Source organism: Neofelis nebulosa, chromosome 7, assembly GCF_028018385.1.
Source record: "Neofelis nebulosa isolate mNeoNeb1 chromosome 7, mNeoNeb1.pri, whole genome shotgun sequence".
Taxonomy (NCBI): Eukaryota; Metazoa; Chordata; class Mammalia; order Carnivora; family Felidae; genus Neofelis; species Neofelis nebulosa.
Genome location: NC_080788.1, coordinates 108,207,866 through 108,230,660, shown reverse-complemented (window position 1 = coordinate 108,230,660; position 22,795 = coordinate 108,207,866). Strand labels below are relative to the sequence as shown.

Below are 22,795 nucleotides of genomic sequence, written 5' to 3'. Positions count from 1 at the left end.
ATATATTGTTATTCAAAAAATTTTTAAATATTTTATTTTATTATTTCTTTTGAGGGCAGGGGAGGGGCAGAGGGAGAAGGACAGAGAGAATTGTAAGCAGGCTCCACACCCAATGCAGAGCCCAATGTGGGGCTTGATTCCATGATCATGAGATCATGACCTGGCTGAAATAAGGAGTCAGGTGCTTAATCAACTGAGCCACCCGTTATTGAGAATTTTAATAAATCTTTTTTATTTTTGCCCTTTATAAAAGTAGCACATACCTAGTATAGAAATTCAAAAAGTATACAAATGTGTGGAATAAAAAGTTATTCTGTCTGCAGTTCCCACCTCAACCCTGTCCTCTTCCTTAAAGGAAATCATTTTTAATCGTTCTGAGAATCTTTTCAGGCATTTTTCAATAAAAATTCAGTATCATTATTACATATATATATGTATGTCTACTTTTTCTTTTTATAATATGGGATCATACTGTACTTATGTTTTTAAATTTAACAGTATGTTATGTAAATTGTGCTATACATGTAATGATTATGTATAGATTTAATTCTTTAACAGCTCCATAGGATTTTATAGTATTAATGTATTTTATATCATTTAACCATTCCCCTATTAATAGACATTTAGGTTTCCAGTTTTTCCCTAATATGAGCAACATGTACTGGTATCCTTCCATATTAATGGACCTGTTGCTATAGAATGAGCATCTAGACATGCAGTTGTTAGATCAAAGAGTATGCACATTTAACTATTTAATAGATAATGCTGAACTGCTCTCCAAAAAGATTATATGAATTCATACTTCCACCAACAGTGTATGAGAGTTCTTGCTTCCTCATACCCTTGCCAACACCGAAATTATGCTTAAATTTTTGTTTAAATTTTTTGGCAATCTGATCAACAACAAAAAACCATATATTATTGAACTTTTTCTTCTATTTTGATTTAAGTTTTATTGTAGGAAGTTTTACCAGTGGTTTCCTTCAACTAGATGCAGTGGGTGCTGGAAAAGTAGTTTTCTGTTAGAATCTGCTGTTCTAAGAACCAGTTGTAGAACCAGTACAAGATGTACTGTACTTCAGACAAGCTTAATCTCTCGCTGGGTTCCAAGGACAGTTAGTAGAGATCTTAATATCAAGATATACCTCTAATTCATGATTTCACCATACTGGTTAAGAGATCGAAATGTGGACTATGAGTTCATGAAAGTACTAGAAGAAATGTAAGTGACTGTAGAATCTTTGAGAGTAGAAGACCTTTCTAAGTGTGTCACCAAAAGTAGAAACTACAGAGGAGACAATGGATAAATGTGCCTACACACAAATTAAAATGAAAAATGCCCCCAAATGGTATAAAAGGCAAAAGAATAAGGTTGGGAAAGTGTCAAGTAATGGTTATTTTTAAAAATGTAAAGTACTTGTGGAAACTAATAAGCAAAAGCCCTGTTAGAAAAATGGGCAAAGAAAATAAATAGGAATAGGTAAATACCAAAATGAAGAAATGTATGTTTAAGAAACATGTGAATAAATGCCCAATCTTACTAGTAATCTAAGACATCCAAATTCAAGCAATAATAAAATGCTTCTTTTTGCCTTTAAGTTTTACAGAAATTTAAAGAAAGATAATATCCTGTGTTGGCCAGGGAATAAGAAAATCACTTACCTTGTACACTATAGTAATGTATGCTGGTATAAACCTTTTGGATGATATGTCAGTATTTTTTTAAAAAGCTTTAAAAATAAACATGACTTTTGTTGTACCTGGGTGGCTCAGTGGGTTAAGTGTCCAACTTCGGCTCAGGTCATGATCTCTTGATTTGTGAGTTTAAGCCCTGCATCAGGCTCTGCATTGACCGTGCAGAGCCTGATTGGGATTCAGTCTCACCCCCTCTGTCTGTGTCCCTCCTCAACTCTCTCAAAATAAATAAATAAGCTTAAAAAATTAAAAAATAAATAAACACGACTTTTGATTAAAAGTGTCCATTTCTGAGAATTTTTCGTAAGTAAATAATTAGGCATTCTCTCAAAGATGTAATGTATAGCAAGGTGTTTTATTTCAACCTTTTTTAATGATAGGAAAACATTGGAAGCAACTCTAGCGTACAACATTAGGTGATGGGTTAAATGGATTTTGGTATGTGCATATGAACAGTAGGCAGCCAATAAAATTATGAATGTATATTTATTGACATGGAAAGAGGTTAACTTTCTATTGACACGAAAAGATGTATATTGCAAACTGAATGAAGCAATAAAACAACATTCATAGTATGAACCCAGATTAGTAATTGTATATATATATATAATTAGAAATAAACTGGGAATATGTACATCAATATGTACATGCTTACAGAGAATATCTTTTCAGTGAACATGTATTTCTTACAGAATTTTTAAAACACTCAGAATATGTGTATGTATAACCTTTGACCTTATAATTCCATTTTTGGGAATGTTTTCTAAGGAAATTGTTAGAAATTCAGACAAATATTTAAGTAAAAATTCTATTTACCATGGAAAAACTTAGATTAAGCAAAAATGGCCAACAATATGGGAATGGTTAGATAAAGTTATGGAATATGATGTATTTATTAAAACCTTTACAATGAATTCTAAGTGACAAGGAAAATGTGTATAATTTAAAAGGTGATAAAGGAGGATACACATATATATGAATATAATCTCAAAGATGTTAAATTATGTACTTATAAAATCTGGAAATAGTTTATTAAAACAGTAGTAGTAGATATTATTCTGTATTTGAGAATATGGATGATAGCTATTTCCTTATATACATCTCTGTGCTTCCAGTGTGAACTTTTTGACTCTGAAAAAATATTAAAAGATTAGAAAAAAGAGCTGGAGGAAATAGTTGAACAACACTTAGAATGGAAGCTGTCATGGTATATGCAAATTTTAGATTTGTCACATTGATAACATTTTTCAAGTCTTAAAACAAAAAGTGTGTAAGATAGCTATTCATATTATTCTTACTATCTGATTTTATAATTCATTTTGGCCTAGTTTCTTTCTTTCTAGTTCAGGAGGGTATAACAATCTGAGTTTCTAAGTTTCAAGGGAGAAAAAGCCTCTCTTTAGCCCTTATAATTCTTTGAATCCTTATTCCAAAAGAATTTCTTAGCCAAGATATGAGAAATAGGAGAAGGAAAGCCTGATGTTGGAGTGTTGCAGAGTATATTCTAGAAATGCCATAGTAATACACAGTCCAACCACGTAACATTTGCTTCTACCTTAGTCATGGTTCCACAATGGGTTTTACATAAAAATTGATCAATGTTGATATTTGAGTGTATGTATGATTGTCTGAGTGGTGGTAGTAGTGGTGATGAGAGGTGGGAATATTTTCTTGTTATAAACTTGTTTTCTCCAGGAAGATATTCATTATCTTTAAATGGTTAAATTCATTTTTATTATCTCTTACAATTTGTCATTCTGAGATGCTAATTACAATTTTTTTTTCTATAGCTGGAAGCCAACATGTGATGTTTTTCATAAACATGAAGACTATATGCAGGACCAATTTACTGTTTATCAAGAAACTAGTGAAAAAGACAAGTACATATATTAATTTAAGCTTATCAATTCTATAATTTATTAATAGGATATGTGTAGCAAAGACGTTACTTGAAAAATGCAGAAACTTTGTACGTTGAGAGGTTTTTTGTTTTTTTTTTAAAGTAAATCCAGTGCTTTGTACTCTTTCGGTACCATTGGAGGTCTACCTATTCGTTATAAAGCTCTACTGAATCCTTAGGTAGAAACAATTTGTCAGTAGCAATTGTTATAGCAGAGTGCTTCAATTAATGGTCTTTATAACTGAATTGTTATAGGTAAACATCTGGGGGAATAGTTAGCTATAGAATTAGCTTATGAAAAATTTGGAGTATTGACTTTTGAAGGGGATTTTATTTATTTTTATTTTTTTAGAAACTGTTTTCCATCAACCTTATTTCCATTTTGTTTGCCTCTGTAAAAGAGCAGCTTAAGACCACTCAGTGGTTGTCCCTATCCATTCAGTGGCCTGAGCAGTGGGAGCTGCAGATCAGTCTTCAGTGGCAGGCTAAGCACTCCAGTCTTCAGTGGGGAACTGCTGAATAGGCACAGAGGGCACCTGCACACCTTGAAGGGGATTTGATGAGACTTCTCTTTTTCAGAGAGCTAATGTAGTGGGGTATTATATTCTGATGGAGAAACCCCAATATTTGTATGGATTTATTTTATTATGTATAAAATAACCTGGTCTTGAGTACTAAATGTAATTAGTGAATATAATAAAACAAGTTGAAAGACTTTGAATATATTATATAGCATTATAATTTCACTTAATTTTTTTTCAAAGGTCAATTTTTTTTTAAATATAATTTTTTGTCAAGTTAGCTAACATACAGAATATACAGATTGCTCTTGGCTTTGGGAGTAGATTCCCATGATTCATCATTTATATACAACACCCAGTACTCATCCCAAGTGCCTTCCTCAACGCCGGTCACCTATTTTCCCCTTCCCCCTGCCCTCCATCAATCTAATTCTTCATCAAAGACCAAGTTTAAAATATTCAAATTGATGGAATATTTTGGCCTTCACAATTCCACTTCTTCATGTAACCTTCCTTGATTTTTAATCCAGTGCTAGTTATTTATTTATTTATTTACTTATTTTTATTTTTAAAATATAATTTATTGTCAAATTGGCTAACCTACAGTGTGTCACTTAATTTTTATAATGTTTATTTTTGAGACAGAGCATGAGTGGGGGAGGGGCAAAGAGAGGGAATAGAGTATCCAAAGCAGGCTCTGCCCGGACAGCAGTGACCCTGATGCGGGGCTTGAACTCAGGAATCATGAGATCATGACCTAAGCTGAAGTCAGATACTCTGAGCCATCCAGGCACCCTAATTTCACTTAATTAAAAAAATTGAAATATTTTCATAAATATTTTTTTCATAAATATTGAAATATTTCATAAATATTTTCATCATTTTTTATATTTTATGTCCTCTTTTATACTTTATTTTGTTGTTTTTTTTTTTGCTTTTCTTCCGGATTTATTGATATATAATTGACATATAACATTGTTTAAGTTTGAGGTATACAAACATGATGGCTTGATACATGTATGTATTTTAAAGTGTCTGCCACAGTAAGGCTAGGTAGGTAGCACATCTGTCACCTCATATAACTACTGGGGTTTTTTGTACTAAGAACATTTAAGATTTACTCTCTTAGCAATTTTTAAGGATATAATACAGTATTGTTATATTTACCATGCTGTGTATTAAATCCCCAGAACTTATTTACCTTACAACTGGAAGTTTGTATCCTTTGGGCAACATCTCCTGGCCCCTGGCAGCCATCATTCTATTCTGTTTCGATGATCTGGCTTTTTTTAGATTTTTCATATAATTAAGATCATATCATATTTGTTTTTCTCTTAATCACTCGGCATAATACTCTCAAGGTACTTCCATGGTGTCATAAATGGCAGCAGTTATTTATTATGACTGAATAAAAAATTCCATTGCATATATATACCACATTTAAAAAAATTTTTTAAAGGGTTGGGATTTTTAATTTTTATTTTTAAACTCTCTGCTCAACATGGGGCTCCAGGCCTGAATTTTTTCCATTGAATGTATATATAAATATATACATATATATATATATATATATATATATATATATACACACACACACATACAAGTGCACGCACACACACACACATACATACATACATATATATTACTTCTGTATCCATTCATCTGTAGATGGACACTTGGGTTGCTTGCATATCTGGTTATTGTAAATAATTCAGCTATAAACATAGGGGTTCATATATAATTTTGAATTAGTATTTTTGTTTTTTGTAGTGGAATTACTGGATCATATGGTATTTCTGTTTTCTGTTACCAAGTGTGTGGACTGGTATGACTCCCACTAGGTCCCTGGGAGGCCTCCTGGCTAGTCACTGGATAGATCTGTGGGTAGTCATGACTGGCCCTAAACTTTAGTGGCCAGAAGGGACTGGAACTGAGCCTTAGTGAGGTTTCAGGTTCCACAATCAAGATTGAGGTCTGTAGTCCTGGCTATGAAGGGACAGAAGGGCTTGTCTTCCACCAGGTCCCTGGGTGAGCTGGACCACTCCCTGACTGTAGCAGGAGGGGCTGGAGCCAAGTATAGGGCCCTTTTAGCATTTCTAGGGATACATATAGGAGTACCTATTTGGGGGGCTCCAGGGCTAGCAGGTCTGCTGGTGGCCTTTGGCTGTGAGAGACCTAGAACTAAGTATATGGCTCTTGAGGATCTCCTTGGGTGCAGACAGGAGTGTCTCCCACTGGGAACTAGACCCTTAGTACTGCTGATAAACTGTACCTGTGAGGGGGTTGGAACCAAGCATAAGGCCCATCAAGTATCAGGATCTTTAGGGGCACAGACAGGAGTGTTTCCTGCTGGATCCCTGTGCCAGCAGAACTCTTTGATGACTGTGGCTGGGATGGGCTCGAGCCCAGTTAATGGGGCCCTTCCAGAATCTATAGTCTGAATGAGTGTGGCAAGCTTGCCTCCGGGGAGCTCCCAGACTGCGACCATAGGGACTAGAGCTGGTTCATGGGCCACTGCAGGGTCCACAGCTGGGACCAGGGGATGTATGCTTATTTCCTGACACAGAGGTGGGCATGACTCCTTCTGAGTCCTTTGGTGTATAGTGCTGGTAACAGACCCAAGGCCAAATGGGCTGTACCTGAGGTCTCAGGAGTACAGAACTATTTCTGGGTCTGTAGTCAGGACCAGAGTGAGTTAACCACCAGGATGTGAGCCTGCCTTCTCAAAATAGCTCTTCTTAGTCTTGGACTACACCAGGGTTTCACAGTCTCCTACCTGGATCACAAAGCTCTCACAAATGCACTTTTGTCCATGGATATATGGTAATTACTATTTTTGAGGGGGCAATACACATGAGGGATGTTTTATTCTGTCCTCTTGCTGGCATCACTCCAATTTTTATATTTTAATTAAAAACATACTAAATATAGACTGAAATACCCTTTATATTCAAAGATGGGTCTTAGGATAACAACTAAAGTAATAGATTTGGACTTTGTTGGCATTTGAAATCATGGAAATAGGTAAGATTGCCCATGGAAATGAATAGAACAAAAAGGAAAGAAAGCTAGAGTATACAGTCATCCAAGGAATAGGTAAAGGGTGAAATTAGTGAAAGAGACTGTTACTTTGTCATTTTTAGACCCTGCTTCAATCTAAAATGGATTTGAGATAATTTGTATAATGCCATAGTGTTAAAAGAAAACTAAATATAAAAATTAAGGCTATAGGAATATAAGGATAATGTAAGAAGATGAAGCATTTGATTAGAATAGAAATTCATATTACATGGCCTTGTACATTTGTTAAATATAGATACAGATTAGGTTCTGGAATTCCTAGTAGTCAGGCATTGTGGAAATGTGATCATTTTGGGATTCAGAGTATTCATTTAAAAACCAGTTCAATTGTTAAGGATAAGCAGAAGTTTTTCCTGGTAATGAGATTTGAGAGAAATTTCTCGCCTGAGTTCTCATTAAAGGATAATTATACAGTGTGGTAGTATCTTCAGTGACCTCCCCAAAATAAACAAAATATATATTACTTCTTAGAACATCTCTCAATGCAAGTCATGGCTATAAAACATTATTAAAAATGCTTCTTTGAGAGGCTAGAACAAAGCAGTTCAAAAGTGTACCTAGCTGATAGTGTTTGTTGTGGATGACTTCTCTTAGGTAGCCAGAGTAGTCACTGTAATAGTGGAAACGAGTATTTCTTTCTTAAACCAACCACATAGGTTGATTGAATTGATGACTCAATACCAGATGCTTATAAAAGGAAATGACTCCATTTGTTGGTATCATGGATGCTGAAGGAAATAGAGGAACCAGCTTCTTGTTTCTCCTAATCTTCCATTCTAGACATTCATTAAGACTAGTATTGTCAGCAGATGAGATAGTCAGGGCTCTTCTTGAATCATGATTTTGCTATGCTGGTCTCTGCTAAAGTCCCTGTATGGAGTATATAAGAACAGTGGGCATGAATATACAACATGAATAGGGTACATGTGGAATGCTAATTTCATCTGAAACTGGCCACTCCAAGTCAGTTTTCTATAGGTATTTCCTTCTTCCCTGGGCCATTTTCCCAAGAAGTGTGGGATTAGGGGTGCCTAGGTGGCTCAGCCTAGGTGACCTTCAGCTCAGGTCATGATCTTGCAGTTTGTGAGTTCGAGCCCCGCATTGGGCTCTGTGCTGACAGCTCAGAGCCTGGAGCCTGCTTCGGATTCTGTGTCTCCCTCTCTCTCTGCCCCTCCTCCACTCGCACTTTATCTCTGTCTCTCAAAAACAAATTTTTTTAAAAAGAAGTGAGGGATTAATTAGCAAATAGGCATTTAGAGGAATAGGAGTTTTGGGACTCAACTGCTTTATCTTGCTAAAGGGGACAGAGTTTAGTATAGATATAGATAGATATAGATATAGATATAGATATAGATATAGATATAGATTTTTTTAAATTTAATTTATTTTGATAGAGAACAAGTGGGGGAGGGGTAGAAAGAGAGGGGGACAGAGGATCTGAAGTGGGCTCCTTGCTGACAGCAGAGAGCCTGACATGGTGCTCAAACTCACAAACTGTGAGATCATGACCTGAGCCAAAGTCAGATGCTTAACTGAGCTACCCAGGTGCCCCCAGAGTTTATTTAGTATATTAAAAAATTAAAACATGAGGAGATTCAGATCTGCTGATCAGTACAATGCTGTTATCCTTACTTTTTTTTCTCAGTACACAGCATTTATGAATACTGTTCTTTTCTCATCTGTTAAGATGAGATAATCATAGTATCTTTAAATAAATTTCCCCCATATAGAATGTTTTGATTTAGAAAATTTACAAAATTTTGAGGAACATAAGGACTATATATTTTTAGAAATTTTTCAATGCATGTTCTTTCTTGAAACTTAAGAATTGGGTAGAAAGAATCTAAAGAATATATTTCCTATGATAAACCTGGATTGAACATTTTCATTGTTGTAGATTAGGATTAGCAAACTTTTTTTTTATAAAGAGCCAGATAGTAAATATTTTAGGCTTTGTGGGTTATACTAAGTCTCTGTTGATACTCAACCTTACTGTTGTGATGCAAGAACAACTTTAGACAATACAAAATGAATGACTGTGTTCTAATAAAACTTTATTTATGGACATTACAGCTTGAATTTCATATAATTTTAATGTGTCATGAAATACTATTATTTTGTTTTTCAGTAATTTTAAAATTCAGAAATTATTCTTAGCTCACAGGCCATACAAAAACAAGTGACAGGTTAGATTTGGCCCGTAGGTCATAGTAACTGACCCCTATTGTAGATCAAGCAAAAGTCAAATGAGAAGGAAGAGTTAATATCCTTTTGCAAGAATTAACTGTCCCACTTAAGACTTGTGTCTACATAGATGATCGATCCACCTCTACCTGATTTAGACTGGAGGAGCTCCTCCAAACAGTGCTGAAATTTCCTTCATAAAACAGATACGGAGTATATAAGAATGATTGTGAACCTAGAGTTCTAACACATAAAACATGACTTCCTTTATAATGTTAGCTTAGAGAGTTGAGGATTTAGAACACATAGTTTTAGAGGTAGATGGACTGGGGACAATAAAAACTGAAAACTCAGAGAGGATAGAGATCAGGAAGTCATCAGAAGAACCAGGTTCTCATTGTAGTTTCGATTTGCATTTTTCTGATGATAAGTGTTGTTGAGCACTTTTTCCTGTGTCTGTTGGCCATCTGTTTATCTTCTTTGGAAAAGTGTTTATTCATGTCTTCTGCCAATTTTTAATTGGATCATTCATTTTGGGGTGTTGAGTTTTATAAGTTCTTTATATATTTTAGATACTAACCCTTTATCAGATATGTCATTTGTAAATATCTTCTGCCATTCCATAAATTGCCTTTTAGTTTTATTGATTGTTTCCTTCACTGAAGAAGGTTTTAATTTTGATGAAGTCTTGGGGCATCTGGGTGGCTCAGTCATGATCTCACAGTTCGTGGGTTTGAGCCCCATGTCAGGCTCTGTGCTGACAGCTCAGAGCCTGGAGCCTGTTTCAGATTCTGTGTTTCCCTCTCTCTCTGCCCCTCCCCTGTTCATGCTCTGTCTCTGTCTCAAGAATAAATAAACGTTAAAAAAATTTTTTAACTTTGATGAAGTCTCAAATATCTTTTGATGAAATCCCAAATACCAACAACACAAGAAACAACAGGCATTGGCAAGGATGTGGAGAAAGGGAAACGCTCCTGCACTGGTTGGTGGAAATGCAAACTGGTGCAGCTACTCTGGAAAACGGTATGGAGGTTCCTCATAAAGTTAAAAATAGAACTGTCTTATGAGCCAGCAGTTGTACTACTAGGTATTTACCAAGAGAATACAAAACACTAATTTGAAGGGGTACATGCACCCCAATGTTTATAGCAAACATTACCTATAATAGCCAAATTATGGAAACAGCCCAAGTGTTCACTGACTGATGAATGGATAAAGATGTGGTATACACACACACACAGTGGAACATTAGGCATAAAAATGAATGAAATCTTGCCATTTGCAATGACATGGATGAAACTAGAGAGTATCATGCTAAGCAAAGTAAGTCAGAGAAAAGCAAATGCCATATGATTTCACTCCTATGTGGAATTTAAGAAACAAAACAAATGACCATAGGGAGAAAAAAGAGGCAAATAAGAAACAGACTGTAGAGAACAAACTAATGTTTACCAGAGGAGAGGTGGGTGGGGGATGGGTTAAATAGGTGATGGAGATTAAGGAGTGTACTTGTGATGAGCACCAGGTGTTGTATGTAAGTGTTGAATCACTAAATTGTACACCTGAAACTAATATTAGACTGTATGTTAACTAACTAGAATTTAAATAAAAACTAAAAAAAACCAAAAAAACCAGGTTCTGCACTGTCTTAGGATGAGAAAAAAAGGAGATCACTGAGTTGGACAGTTAGATCATTGGTGACCTTGTGAAGGGTAGTTTCTTTGGAATGGTGAGAGTAAAAGTTAAATGGAAGAGGATTAAGGAATGAATAACTCAGGTAGTGAAAAAGTAAAGAGTTGAAAAGTGTGATGGAGTTAAGGAAAGTTTGAAGGGCAGACAGTATTGAGGGAAACGGATAAGTAGGTATTTGACTTGCCATTTATACTTAGTTTAGTAGACTTTAACAAGTGATACTTAGAAAGTTTTTAGATATACTGTTTTTATATTGACATCATTTTTTTAAAATTTTAACAGAAAAATGTATCATGATTATGTATGTCAGTATAAAGATGTTTTGAAGCAATATCAACTAAAATACTCAGAAACACCTCTTTCACATGTATATTATGAGAAGAAAAAAGAACATGAAGAAATTCAAAATAGAGTGTTGGCATGTACTGAACAACTAAAAACGAATGAAGCTATCTTTATGGAACTTCTAGGTATTAACATTTTTTATATATTGTTTAATAATTGTATCTTTGTAATGAATAATGAATTAGACTAAAATATGATTTTGTTTTTCAGTACCTGCTCCTTTTCCATCACTTACTAAATGGACATTACATATGTATCCACAAAAAGTACTTCTACCTAGAATTTTTGTTAGATAAGTGTTTTTTTCTGTATTTTGTCATTGTGATTCCTTGGTAAGTATCACATGGATTTGGAGTTTTTTGCTTGTTTAATTAAAAAAATAGAGAAGTTACTTTACAGGTCAGCTGGGGTTAGTTTTCATATTTATATACATGTGATCAGAAGCAAGCAGTTTTAATGAGAATAAAGTGATGACTGCTTTAAGTGGTGTATCTTAGCAACCAAACCAATGAAGAAGTCTTCTTGCTCTGTCTTACCAAAGAAAGAATTCCAATTAAATCAATTGGTTATTACTTGTTAGAATGGAAGGTGGTAATCACAATTATTTACTCATCTATAGAAATTCATTGGGGACTACCTTGTGCCAGGCAATCCTCAAGAAGATACAGAGCTTTCTTGCAGGGAGCTCACAGTTTAGTAAGGGAGACAGACATGTAAACAAATAATTCTAATACAGTGGCATTGTATTAGATGATTAAGTAATTCTTAATTGGTCTAAGTCTCATCTGTTTGTCAAGGTGATCTTCCCTGATGATGAACTTAGAACTTTAATCCTCTTCCAACCTCTGCAATCCTTCATATGCTTTCCTATTAGATTATAACTCCACTGTTTGTACTAAGTCTTCTTTATCCCTGCATTCTACCTTGCTTCATTCTGCTTCATCCTAAATCATCTTTTAACTCCTTTGCTGCTTGCTGTCTTCATGTTTAGGTTTTAGCTTATAAACAACTGTAAACAGCATAGTTGTTCATTTGCTGCCTGTGTTGTAACTTCTCAATGGGAAGAGGCAGAGGTTCATTGATGCATGAGGTATAGCGGGGATTAGGGGGTTGGATGTAGGAAGGGATGAGTTACAAGATTATATGAGAAACAAGAACAGGTGATGAAGGTAGGGAGAATTGAAGATTAGGATTTAAATGTCTATATTTAAAATTTAATTGATACTTTTTATAACAATATAGCATAAATAATATTCATGTGAAATTTTATGCTCCAGCATATAAATTATATATTTTAGGGCAGAGTAGGAGATATTCCATCTTAAATAGATTTTCTCTGGAGTTATTGTTCACTATCACTATTTTATTTTTATTTTTATTTTTATTTTTTTTTTTTTTAATAAACTTTTTATTTTTTTTTCAACATTTTTTATTTATTTATTTATTTTTTTGGGACAGAGAGAGACAGAGCATGAACGGGGGAGGGGCAGAGAGAGAGGGAGACACAGAATCGGAAACAGGCTCCAGGCTCCGAGCCATCAGCCCAGAGCCTGACGCGGGGCTCGAACTCACGGACCGCGAGATCGTGACCTGGCTGAAGTCGGACGCTTAACCGACTGCGCCACCCAGGCGCCCCATATTTTATTTTTAAATTACCCTAAATGGATTATAGAGTAATTTAGGAAGTTGTAGTGATTAATAACTGTGCAGGATGTCTGTTAACAGCTGAGAAATTCTCTACTTGAAATTGGTGTAACTTCAGTTCAAGCAGAAAGTCCAGATGGAAGATCTTGCTGTTTTCTGAGTCCTGCAGGCTGCACTGATGAACCTTACAGAACAAGAAAAGGGAAATTGGGTAGATTTTTAAATATTGATTTTGGAACAAATAAATAATGGAAACACAAGAAGTTAAATTTGGACCTGAATTGATTACGTATTTTTAGTTATACCAAATAACTTGATGAACTTAGGTAAAAAAACAAAAGCAAAAAAACCCCATGTGAAATATTTAAGTGAAAAAAATTCTAACATATTTTAGGTGAAATGTTTTTAAGTTCATTATATAATATAGGTAAGCAACAAGTTATCTTTGTCAGTTTGCCAAATGTTCATGTTAGCATTACCTGTTTTCAGGCACTGTTATTAATATTGCTTATTGTTTATATGGAACATTTTATAAATAATGTGACATAACGTTAACTATTTCTGATATGGTACATATGTTATAAATGTCAATTTTACTTGCATAACATCGTTCCTTAATATAAAAGGGTTAATGTGAGATGTAAAACACAAAATATTCTTAAACATGCCAGAAGTTTTTCCAAAAGTTCATCTGAATTGAAGAAAGAAGTAGATGAAGTGGAAATAGAAATTAATTATTTAAACCAGGTATATATTTTGTAATATATTTCTAATATATTTAAGGTATATGTATAATGGTATATTTAGTCTTAGAAGAGCTATTTCCAAAAAGCCTAAATATGGAGAATGGCTTATGATAATTTATTTGCCTCAGATTATCTTTGGATCTAAAAATATGTTTTAGGTAGTAAATATATTTAATTTTAAGTTTTAGGGAATGGTTTAATTTTCTTTGGCAGCTGAAGAAAGATGAGTAAAGAGCAAGATGTAGCTTAACAGGAATTTAAAGGCACTCACTACAACAGTGTTGTCAGCAAAGAAAACAAGACAATAAATGGTTTTAAAAACTTAGTCTTGAAAATGTATGACTATAATCTTTATAGAGCTAGGCTAGAACTAGTTTAGACTTAAAGATTGATGGTGCATAATTTCTTGAATACATTTTTAATGTCATCTATTGAAATGGCTTTCATCGACTGAGAACCCCTCAAAGTTACTTCCAGATTCTGAGAAAAAAGTAGAATAGCTAATTTTCTGAATTTTTTGAAAATTGTGTTAAAGAAGATACATTTACCATTCATAGGTATTAGGTTCCAAATAACAGTAAAGTCATTTTGGTAGTAAGAACAAAGTAGATGCTACTTCCTTTAAAATGTATGATAACTAGGTCTATTTACGGGGAATTGATGTCTGCTTTGCTTCTGACCATAGTCTTTAAAAAAGAAGACGGAAGTTCATTGAATCTAGGTTGGCTAATGAAATTGTAAGGAAAAATTAAAGGAGTATGATTTATTGTTAATTTTGACCTGGTTTTAGCAACTTTTACTAAAAGATAGCTAATACTACAAAAACATAAATCCTGTAATTATATAGAAAAAATCATATTTATTAGTTAAGATAAAGCATGTGTTCCTTGGTACTTACTTTGTTCTGCTTTGTCATTTTTCTTTTTAGCAGATTGCAAGACTTCATGAAACTAAGAATTTTGCAGAAACTCTGGAAGAAAAAAATAAAAATAAGGAAAAGAGAAAGGAATTGAAAGAAAGGTATAGGTAAACCTTAAAATGGGATTTTATGTGAATGGTTATTCTGCATCTAAACATTTGATTCCATATTCTATCCCAAGCCACTAATATTCACATAGTATCTATATACATTTTTGTGCAGGCTATTTTCTGCTTATTTATTATGAAAAATATTAATTTATACCCTTAAATATTGTAGACTAACATTAAAATATGCTTGTTATTTAGTAAGGCCAAGGATAATGTATAGAGAGAAATAAGGTAGCAGCAGCACATTTGCTGTTTTATAAGCTACCTTTCATCCAGTTTTCCATGATGGGTCACCAGTAGGAGTAAAACAAAGGAATAATAGTGGGAGCAGTATTATATTTAACTTTTTAAAAAACGTTTATTTATTTACAGGGGCGCCTGGGTGGCTCATTCAGTTAAGTGTCTGACTTTAGCTCAGGTTATGATCTCCCAGTTGGTGTGAGTTCGAGCGCCATGTGGGGCTCTGTGCTGACAACGCAGAGCCTAGAGCCTGCTTTGGATTCTGGGTCTCTGCCTCTCTCTGCTTTGTGTGCTCTCTCTCTCTCTCATTCCCTCCCTCTCCCCCCCCCCCCCCCCAAATAACAACCATTTAAAACTTTTTATTTATTAACCATAAAAAATGGTTATTTATTTATTATTTTGAGAGAGAACGAGTGAGCATGCGCGAGCCAGTGGGGGGGGGGGGGGGGAGGTGGCGAGAGGACAGAGAGAATCCCAAGCAGGCTGTGTGTTATCAGTGCAGAGCCCAACATGGAACTCTGTCCCTAGAACCATGAGATCATGACCAAGAGCTGGATGCCCAACCAACTGAGCCACCCAGGCACCCCAGTATTTACCTTTTTTTCACTCTGTCACCAGCTTGACCGTTCTTTTGCCACAGAGAGTGAAGATGAATCAAAATGCTACTGAATTTGTGGCATATGTTTCCTTGCTTTTCATCCTTATGGTGATAAAGCAGACATCAGTGATGGAGGCATTAAAAAAAAAAAAAGTTAGATTTTACCTGTTACTGTGTGACAGAAAAATAGATGTATTACTGTTGCTGTGTCTGATAAAATTTCTACCTTTTCTTTTTGCCCGAATGCTTTTTTATTCTTTTTAAATTCATCTCCTTAGTAGGCTCCATTACTCTTGTCCTGATGTTTCAACACATTTCCTCTCCAAAGTTAATTTCTCTGATCCCACTTCCTTGGATCTATTAATTTTCTTGATTCCCCCCCTCCCACTTCTTACAAACATAATAATGTTGTCTTTAATTCTCCAAAGAAATTGAGTAGGAAATAAGTACATGTACAGAATTTCACTTCATTGACTTTTTAGTACTGTAAAAATCCTCTATATTGAGAGGAATTTATGTAACTGTTTAGTCATTTTTACTCAATATCTATTTCATAGTTATTATAAATAACATCATTTAAATTATTTAACTAAAACTAATTAAAATTATTTCTTTAGGAAAAATTCAATGAGTAAAAAACTTAAGTAAAATTTTAAGTAAAAAACTAAAAAGACCCATTTATGATTTGTGTTATTGCTTTAGTGGTTTCTGGATTCATGTAGCTGAATTGTTTCTGAATAATTATTTTTAAAGTTTGAAGTACTCAAATCTGTAGCATGTTATTTGTGGATAAAGTTTTGTTTAGAAATTTTTTAACATGTTTAGAAATTCTCCTAAAATTATTATATTTTATTTTTTTAATATGAAATTTATTGTCAAATTGGTTTCCATACAACACGCAGTGCTAATCCCAAAAGGTGTCCTCCTCAATGCCCTTCACCCACTTTCCCTTCCCTCCCACCCCCCATCAACCCTCAGTTTATTCTTAGTTTTCAAGAGTCTCTTATGGTTTGGCTCTCTCCCTCTAACTTTTTTTTTTCCTTCTCCTCCCCCATGGTCTTCTGTTAAGTTTCTCATGATCCACATAAGAGTGAAAACATATGGTATCTGTCTTTGTCTGTATGACTTATTTCACTTAGCATAACACTCTCCAGTTCCATTCACGTTGCTACAAAAGGCCATATTTCATTCTTTCTCATTGCCAAGTAGTATTCCATTGTGTATATAAACTACAATTTCTTTATCCATTCATCAGTTGATGGACATTTAGGCTCTTTCCATAATTTGGCTATTGTTGAAAGTGCTGCTATAAACATTGGGGTACAAGTGCCCCTATGCATCAGCACTCCTGTATCCCTTGAGTAAATTGATTATGTTTTAAAATGAGAGTGTGGTATACTGAGAAGAGCACTGGACTTAATCTGGAAAAGTGTGTTTTAGCTGTGACACCAGTAAATAATTTTATTGGGCAGATATTTTAAATTTCCTGAAACTCAGTTTTACTATCTGCAAAATGAATTTATATAGTATATAAGTCTCTTCTAGATTTAAAATATGTTAATTTTTTACTTACGAAATATTTAATGTAATTTACCCTTCAGAGTTTTTGAAAAAGATGAACAACATGTACTTATATTGAATAAAGCCCCTCAAAACAGTCGATTATTTCTTCCATATGAATCTGAGAAAGTCAGACCAATGAAAATGCATTCTTCAGAGGCAAGAGTTGTAGGTACAGTATCTGTTAATTATTTAAAAACTGAGTTTTCTTTGTAAACACATAGAAGAAAAGGCAGAAGCAAATTTTGTTATCATTTGGTGTAAGCAAGAACAAACAATACTAGAGACCAATAGACTCAGAAAGTATCACTTTGATTCTTTCTGAGAGTGAACAATATGCCTTCTATCCCTAACTTTTTTCTCTTTGAGAGAGAAATCATCCGCATAATATTAAAACAAGTGTTCTGGTTGGGTCACACAGCTGCCAGAGGAGGATGAATAATAATTTTTCATTTGAGGAGTTGTGTTATTAGTGTATGTAATTAAAGTGGGTAGCCGACTTGTATTAATGATATTTGTGACCTAGTCACTGAGATATTTGAATCGTATTTCATTCAGTGGATCTGCAGATTAGATTAACTACATTGTATTAGATTAACTGTACTAGCTGTTCTTTTTCCCTCAGTCTTATTTGGTTCCTCATTATAAAGACGTAGTTTTGTAAGCTGGTTTTCATTTTACACTCATGCTTGTTATGATAGTTTATGTAGTGAGGAATTAAAAGGTTTGCAGGAATTCCACACACTTCTATAATTTAAATTAAATCTTCATGTAACTTGATTTTTTTAATTATAAGTTTATGTTGAATTTTGGGCATAATATTTGATTCTATCTCTGAAATTCATTTGAAGTTGTACAATTTAATAACCTAGATAAAAAAGAAGAAAGTTCTGTGAAACAGTCAAAGCTTGCCAATATTGACTTTAGGCAGAAAGGAAACAACATGCAGGTAGGTATTTCCTTTTTAATAGTATAAATTAAATATTTGCTTGCATTAAATGAGATAATGTATTGCATTTAGAACATGGGTGTGTGTGTGTGTGTGTGTGTGTGTGTGTTATAAATATATTAAATCAGCCATTACTACAACCTCAGTGTCTAAAAATCTTAAAAGAATTTCAATATGGCAGCCTGAACATATACTGTAGCCTTCTCACTTACTCTTAAGAAATAGAAAAGATATTTAAAAATGCCAAGCCCTGTACCTAGTCAAACCCAGATATTTCTGAAGGAGGAAAACAGGATTAGATTGAAGGGGGAAATTGTGACCCAGGACTTGCATAGAACACTATTATAGAAGGTATAGGTCTGGGGACAATGAATAGGGTAATTGGTTGGGTTACTTCAGTGGGAGTTAATTAGTTAACACCTGTTCAACTCATATCTACTCTGCCTTTGGCTAGGCATCAGCAATGGATCACTGTCTGTAGGTGGAAGCAGTAAGTATAGGAGCTTCGATTAGAGAGATAAATGGTAACTCTAGGGAGTTCTTCTTTTCTTAAGTTTATTTGTTTATTTTGAGAGAGAGCACATGTAGAGGAGGGGTGGAGAGAGAGAGGGAGAGAGAGAATCCCAAGCAGGCTCTGAACCATCAACATGGAGCCCAACACAGATTTGAATTCAGAAACCATGAGATCATGACCTGAGACAAAGTCAAGAGTCAGATACTTAACCAACTTAGTCACCCAGTTGCCCTTCTAGGGGGTTCTTGATGCTTAAGAAAAATAAGGAGCATACCACCCAGAAAGCTAGCTTCTGGTGTGGCACATCTCTGTCTTCCCCCATTCTTCCTGAAAATAGTCTGGGGGGAATTCTCAATGGAAAATATAATTGCCTTTCATTAATTTGTAATTAATACATACAGATAGAGGGGTAGTGGTAACCAAATTAATTAGTGAAACTTATCGTAAATATGTATTAATTACAAAAATGTTTAAATCTGGTACTAAAATTTCAGATGAGATCAATATGGGATGAAGGTAGGAAGATAAATAAGGGAAACAAAAGTTTACCCAAGTTCTTTTCTTGGGGGGGGGGATGGAAGTAGAGAGAAGATACAAATACTGATTCACTTATATATTGTTGGGAAAATGCGAATTTATGCGTGTATGTTAAACATGTAAGAGTAACCAAAATAAGAGAAATGACGTGCACTAGTTTTAAAACAGTAGAAGAAAAATGATGGAACAACTTAATCAGTCCAACAAAAGGCAGGGATGGAAGAGTAGATAAAATAACTAGAATACATTATAAATAGAAAATAAGATGCCATAAATAGTTCTGAACAAATCAGTATTGAGAAATGTGACAGAGATGCTTCTATGGGATATATAAACAAAATACAGACATATACTTTTATTTTTTTCCAAGTTTTATTTAAATTCCAGATAGTTAACATCGTAATATTAGTTTCAGGTGTAGGATTTAGTGATTCATCACTCCCATACAACACCCAGTGCTTATCAGACAAATGCACTCCTTAATCCCCATCATCCATCTAGCCCATACCCTGCCCACCTCCCTTCCAGCAACCCTCAGTTAGTTCTCTGTAGTTAAGAGTCTGTTTTATGGTTTGTTTGCCTCTCTCCTGCCCCTATGTTCATCTGTTTTCTTTTTTTTTTTTTTTTTTTTTTTTTTTTTTTTTTTTATTTATTTTTGGGACAGAGAGAGACAAAGCATGAACGGGGCAGGGGCAGAGAGAGAGGGAGACACAGAATCGGAAACAGGCTCCAGGCTCCGAGCCATCAGCCCAGAGCCTGACGCGGGGCTCGAACTCACGGACCGCGAGATCGTGACCTGGCTGAAGTCGGACGCTTAACCGACTGCGCCACCCAGGCGCCCCTCATCTGTTTTCTTAAATTCCACCTAGGAGTGAAATCGTATGGGATTTGTCTTTCTCTGGCTGATTTATTTTGTTTAGAATAATACTCACTAGCTACATCCACATCATTGCAAATGGCAAGATTTCAATCTTTTTGATGGCTGAGTAATATTCCATTATATATGTGTATATAATACACACACATATATACACATATATACATATATATAATACACACACATGTATATAATATACATATACATATATATCACATTTTCTTTATACATTCATCAGTCGATGGACTTTTGGGCTCTTTCCATAATTTGGCTATTGTTGATAATGCTGCTCTAACATTAGGGTGCATGTATCCCTTTGAATTGGTATTTTTATATCCTTTGGGTAAATACCCAGTAGTGCAGTTGTTGGATTGTAGGCTGGTTCTATTTTTAACTTGTTAAGGAAACTCCATACTGTTTTCTAGAGTGGTACAGCCATATACATACTTTTAAAATAGAAGAGCTGAAAAAACTTGACAAATGAAGGGTAAAGGTAGAACAATGGGACAAAAACATTGTTATTACAATGCCATATAAAATAGGGAAACAAACCACAAAAGACTCTTAATGATAGAAAACAAACTAAAGGTTGATGGAGGGAGGTGGGTGAGGGATGGGCTAGATGGGTGATGGATGTTAAAGAGGGCACTTGTGATGAGCACTGGGTGTTGTATGTAAGTGATGAATCACTGAATTCTACTCCTGAAGCCAGTATTGGAGTGTATGTTAACTAAAATTTAAAAATTAAAAAACAGAGTTCAAGACAAAAAGCATTAATAGGGAAAAATATATTTCATGTTTTTAAAAAGAATAACTCACCAAGTCATAAGAACCACGATAAACCAAATTATACATTTTTAAAATAAATAAAATAAAAATTAATGGAATTCCAAGAAAGTATTTAATTCATAATTTTAAAAAGGATAGCTTTCTCAAAAAAAGTAGTACCTTGAGTTTAGGGTTAAGTTTGGTTACACATTTAACAATACAAAACCAATGAAATGAAATAACAGCATCTTAAACAAGATAAACATTTTTCTCTTACCTGCAGTGAAATTCTAAAGTAGGTGACTCAGGTTCACTAATCAGGGATGATAGGACCATTTCTACAGTGTCATTTCTCAGGCTCCCTTTATACTTTCTTTTCCTGATATTTGCAGTATTCACCAAAATTAACTGTTTACTAGAACCAAAAGAATACCTCAATCAATTCTAAAAAGTTGTTCTCTTCACTTACCACTACCTATAAAAAATATAAGTTAAACAAAAATATAGCCCTCCTCTCAAAAAAAAGTACTTAGCAGAGGGAAAGGAGATTTACACTTTCAAATTATTTGGGGGTTATAGAAGAAATAAAAAGAAAACTTAAAAACTATTTAAAAGAATACTATAAACCAAAACCTGTGGAATATAGCCAAATTGCTTCTCAGAGAGAAATTTATATTTGAAAACAAATATAGAAAATAAAGATTAAAAGTAGCTGAACTTTAAGTAGGAAAAGTTTAATTCCAAGCATGAAAAGTTCAACTCAAAATAGGAAAATAATTAATGCAAAGAAAGTAGGAATTAATAAAGAGAAAAACAGAAATTAATGAAATTAAAAGGTTGGGTTAATCAGTATAGCCAAAAATTAATAACTTTTAAATATCAATAAAATAAATTTTATTATACTTAATAAAATAGAGAGGGAACAGTACATATCATTGAATATATGGAAGAAATCTTTTCAAAGTCTTAATAGAATACTATGTAAGACTTTATATCAGTAAATTTGAAAATGTAGGTGAGGGGGACAATTTTATAGGACAATATAAGTTATTAAATAGCCTGAAAAAGAAAAACATGAATAGATCAATTAACTAGAAATGGAAATGTAGGTGAAACTGAAATGTAAGCAGTTCTCTGTTTTCCTCTTTTCTTCTTTATGTGCCTCCCTTCTCCCTCTGCCACACACACACACACACCTTTCAAAACACGTGGGAATGAGTTTTTCAGGTAAATTTTACCAAACCTTTAGGAATAAATTGAGTTTCTAAACCATGACACTATAGACATTTTGGGCCAGATAATTCTTTGTTGTCGGGTCACCTTGTGATCTAGAGGCCAATAGCACCTCATCCCTAAGAAAAGACAGTGAAGAATATCTTCAGGGGCGCCTCCGTGGCTTGGTTGGTTAAGCTTCTGACTCTTGATCTCTGCTCAGGTCGTGACCTCATGGTTCATGAGATTGAGCCCCACGTGGGACTCTGCATGGATGGTGCAGAGCCTGCTTGGGATTCTCTCTCTCTCCCTCTCTCTTTCTGCCCCTCCCCTGCTCTCGCTCTCTCAAAATAAATAAATAAACTTAAAATACCTCCAGATATTGTTAGATATTCCCTGAGAGGCAAAATTGCCGGTTGAGGGCAATCTTTTTATTTAAGCAATTCCAGAGCATAGAAGTTGGAAGCTATGCAACAAATTATACATAGTTAATTTATTAGGGAGCAAGGACAGAGATAGTGAATGAAAAAAATTTGTACATTAGTCTCAAGAATGAACATACATGTAGAAACCCAAATAAATGATCAGCAAACCTAATTTCGCAGTGTAACATTAAAAGAATAATATATTATGACTAAAACATAGTTTTTCCCAAGGAATGCAATAATAGCATTGGAAAAGTCTATCAATATGATTCACTACA

General features: G+C 34.3%; 1 protein-coding gene across 6 annotated transcripts in view; it reads left to right on the top strand.

The window, feature by feature from the left end:
• The window catches only part of C7H14orf39 (chromosome 7 C14orf39 homolog), a 51,984-nt gene that overhangs the window by 4,754 nt on the left and 24,435 nt on the right, over positions 1-22,795 (top strand). For 4 of the 6 annotated variants that reach the window (XM_058739227.1, XM_058739223.1, XM_058739222.1 and 1 more), the window contains 7 exons: positions 3,486-3,575; positions 11,356-11,543; positions 11,629-11,671; positions 13,689-13,809; positions 14,737-14,828; positions 17,277-17,407; positions 18,108-18,184. In XM_058739227.1, the coding sequence (XP_058595210.1) occupies positions 3,486-3,575; positions 11,356-11,543; positions 11,629-11,671; positions 13,689-13,809; positions 14,737-14,828; positions 17,277-17,407; positions 18,108-18,184 (742 nt within the window). The remainder of the gene's footprint in view (positions 1-3,485; positions 3,576-11,355; positions 11,544-11,628; positions 11,672-13,688; positions 13,810-14,736; positions 14,829-17,276; positions 17,408-18,107; positions 18,185-22,795) is intronic. The other 2 variants (XM_058739224.1, XM_058739225.1) reach the window with 2 other exon arrangements.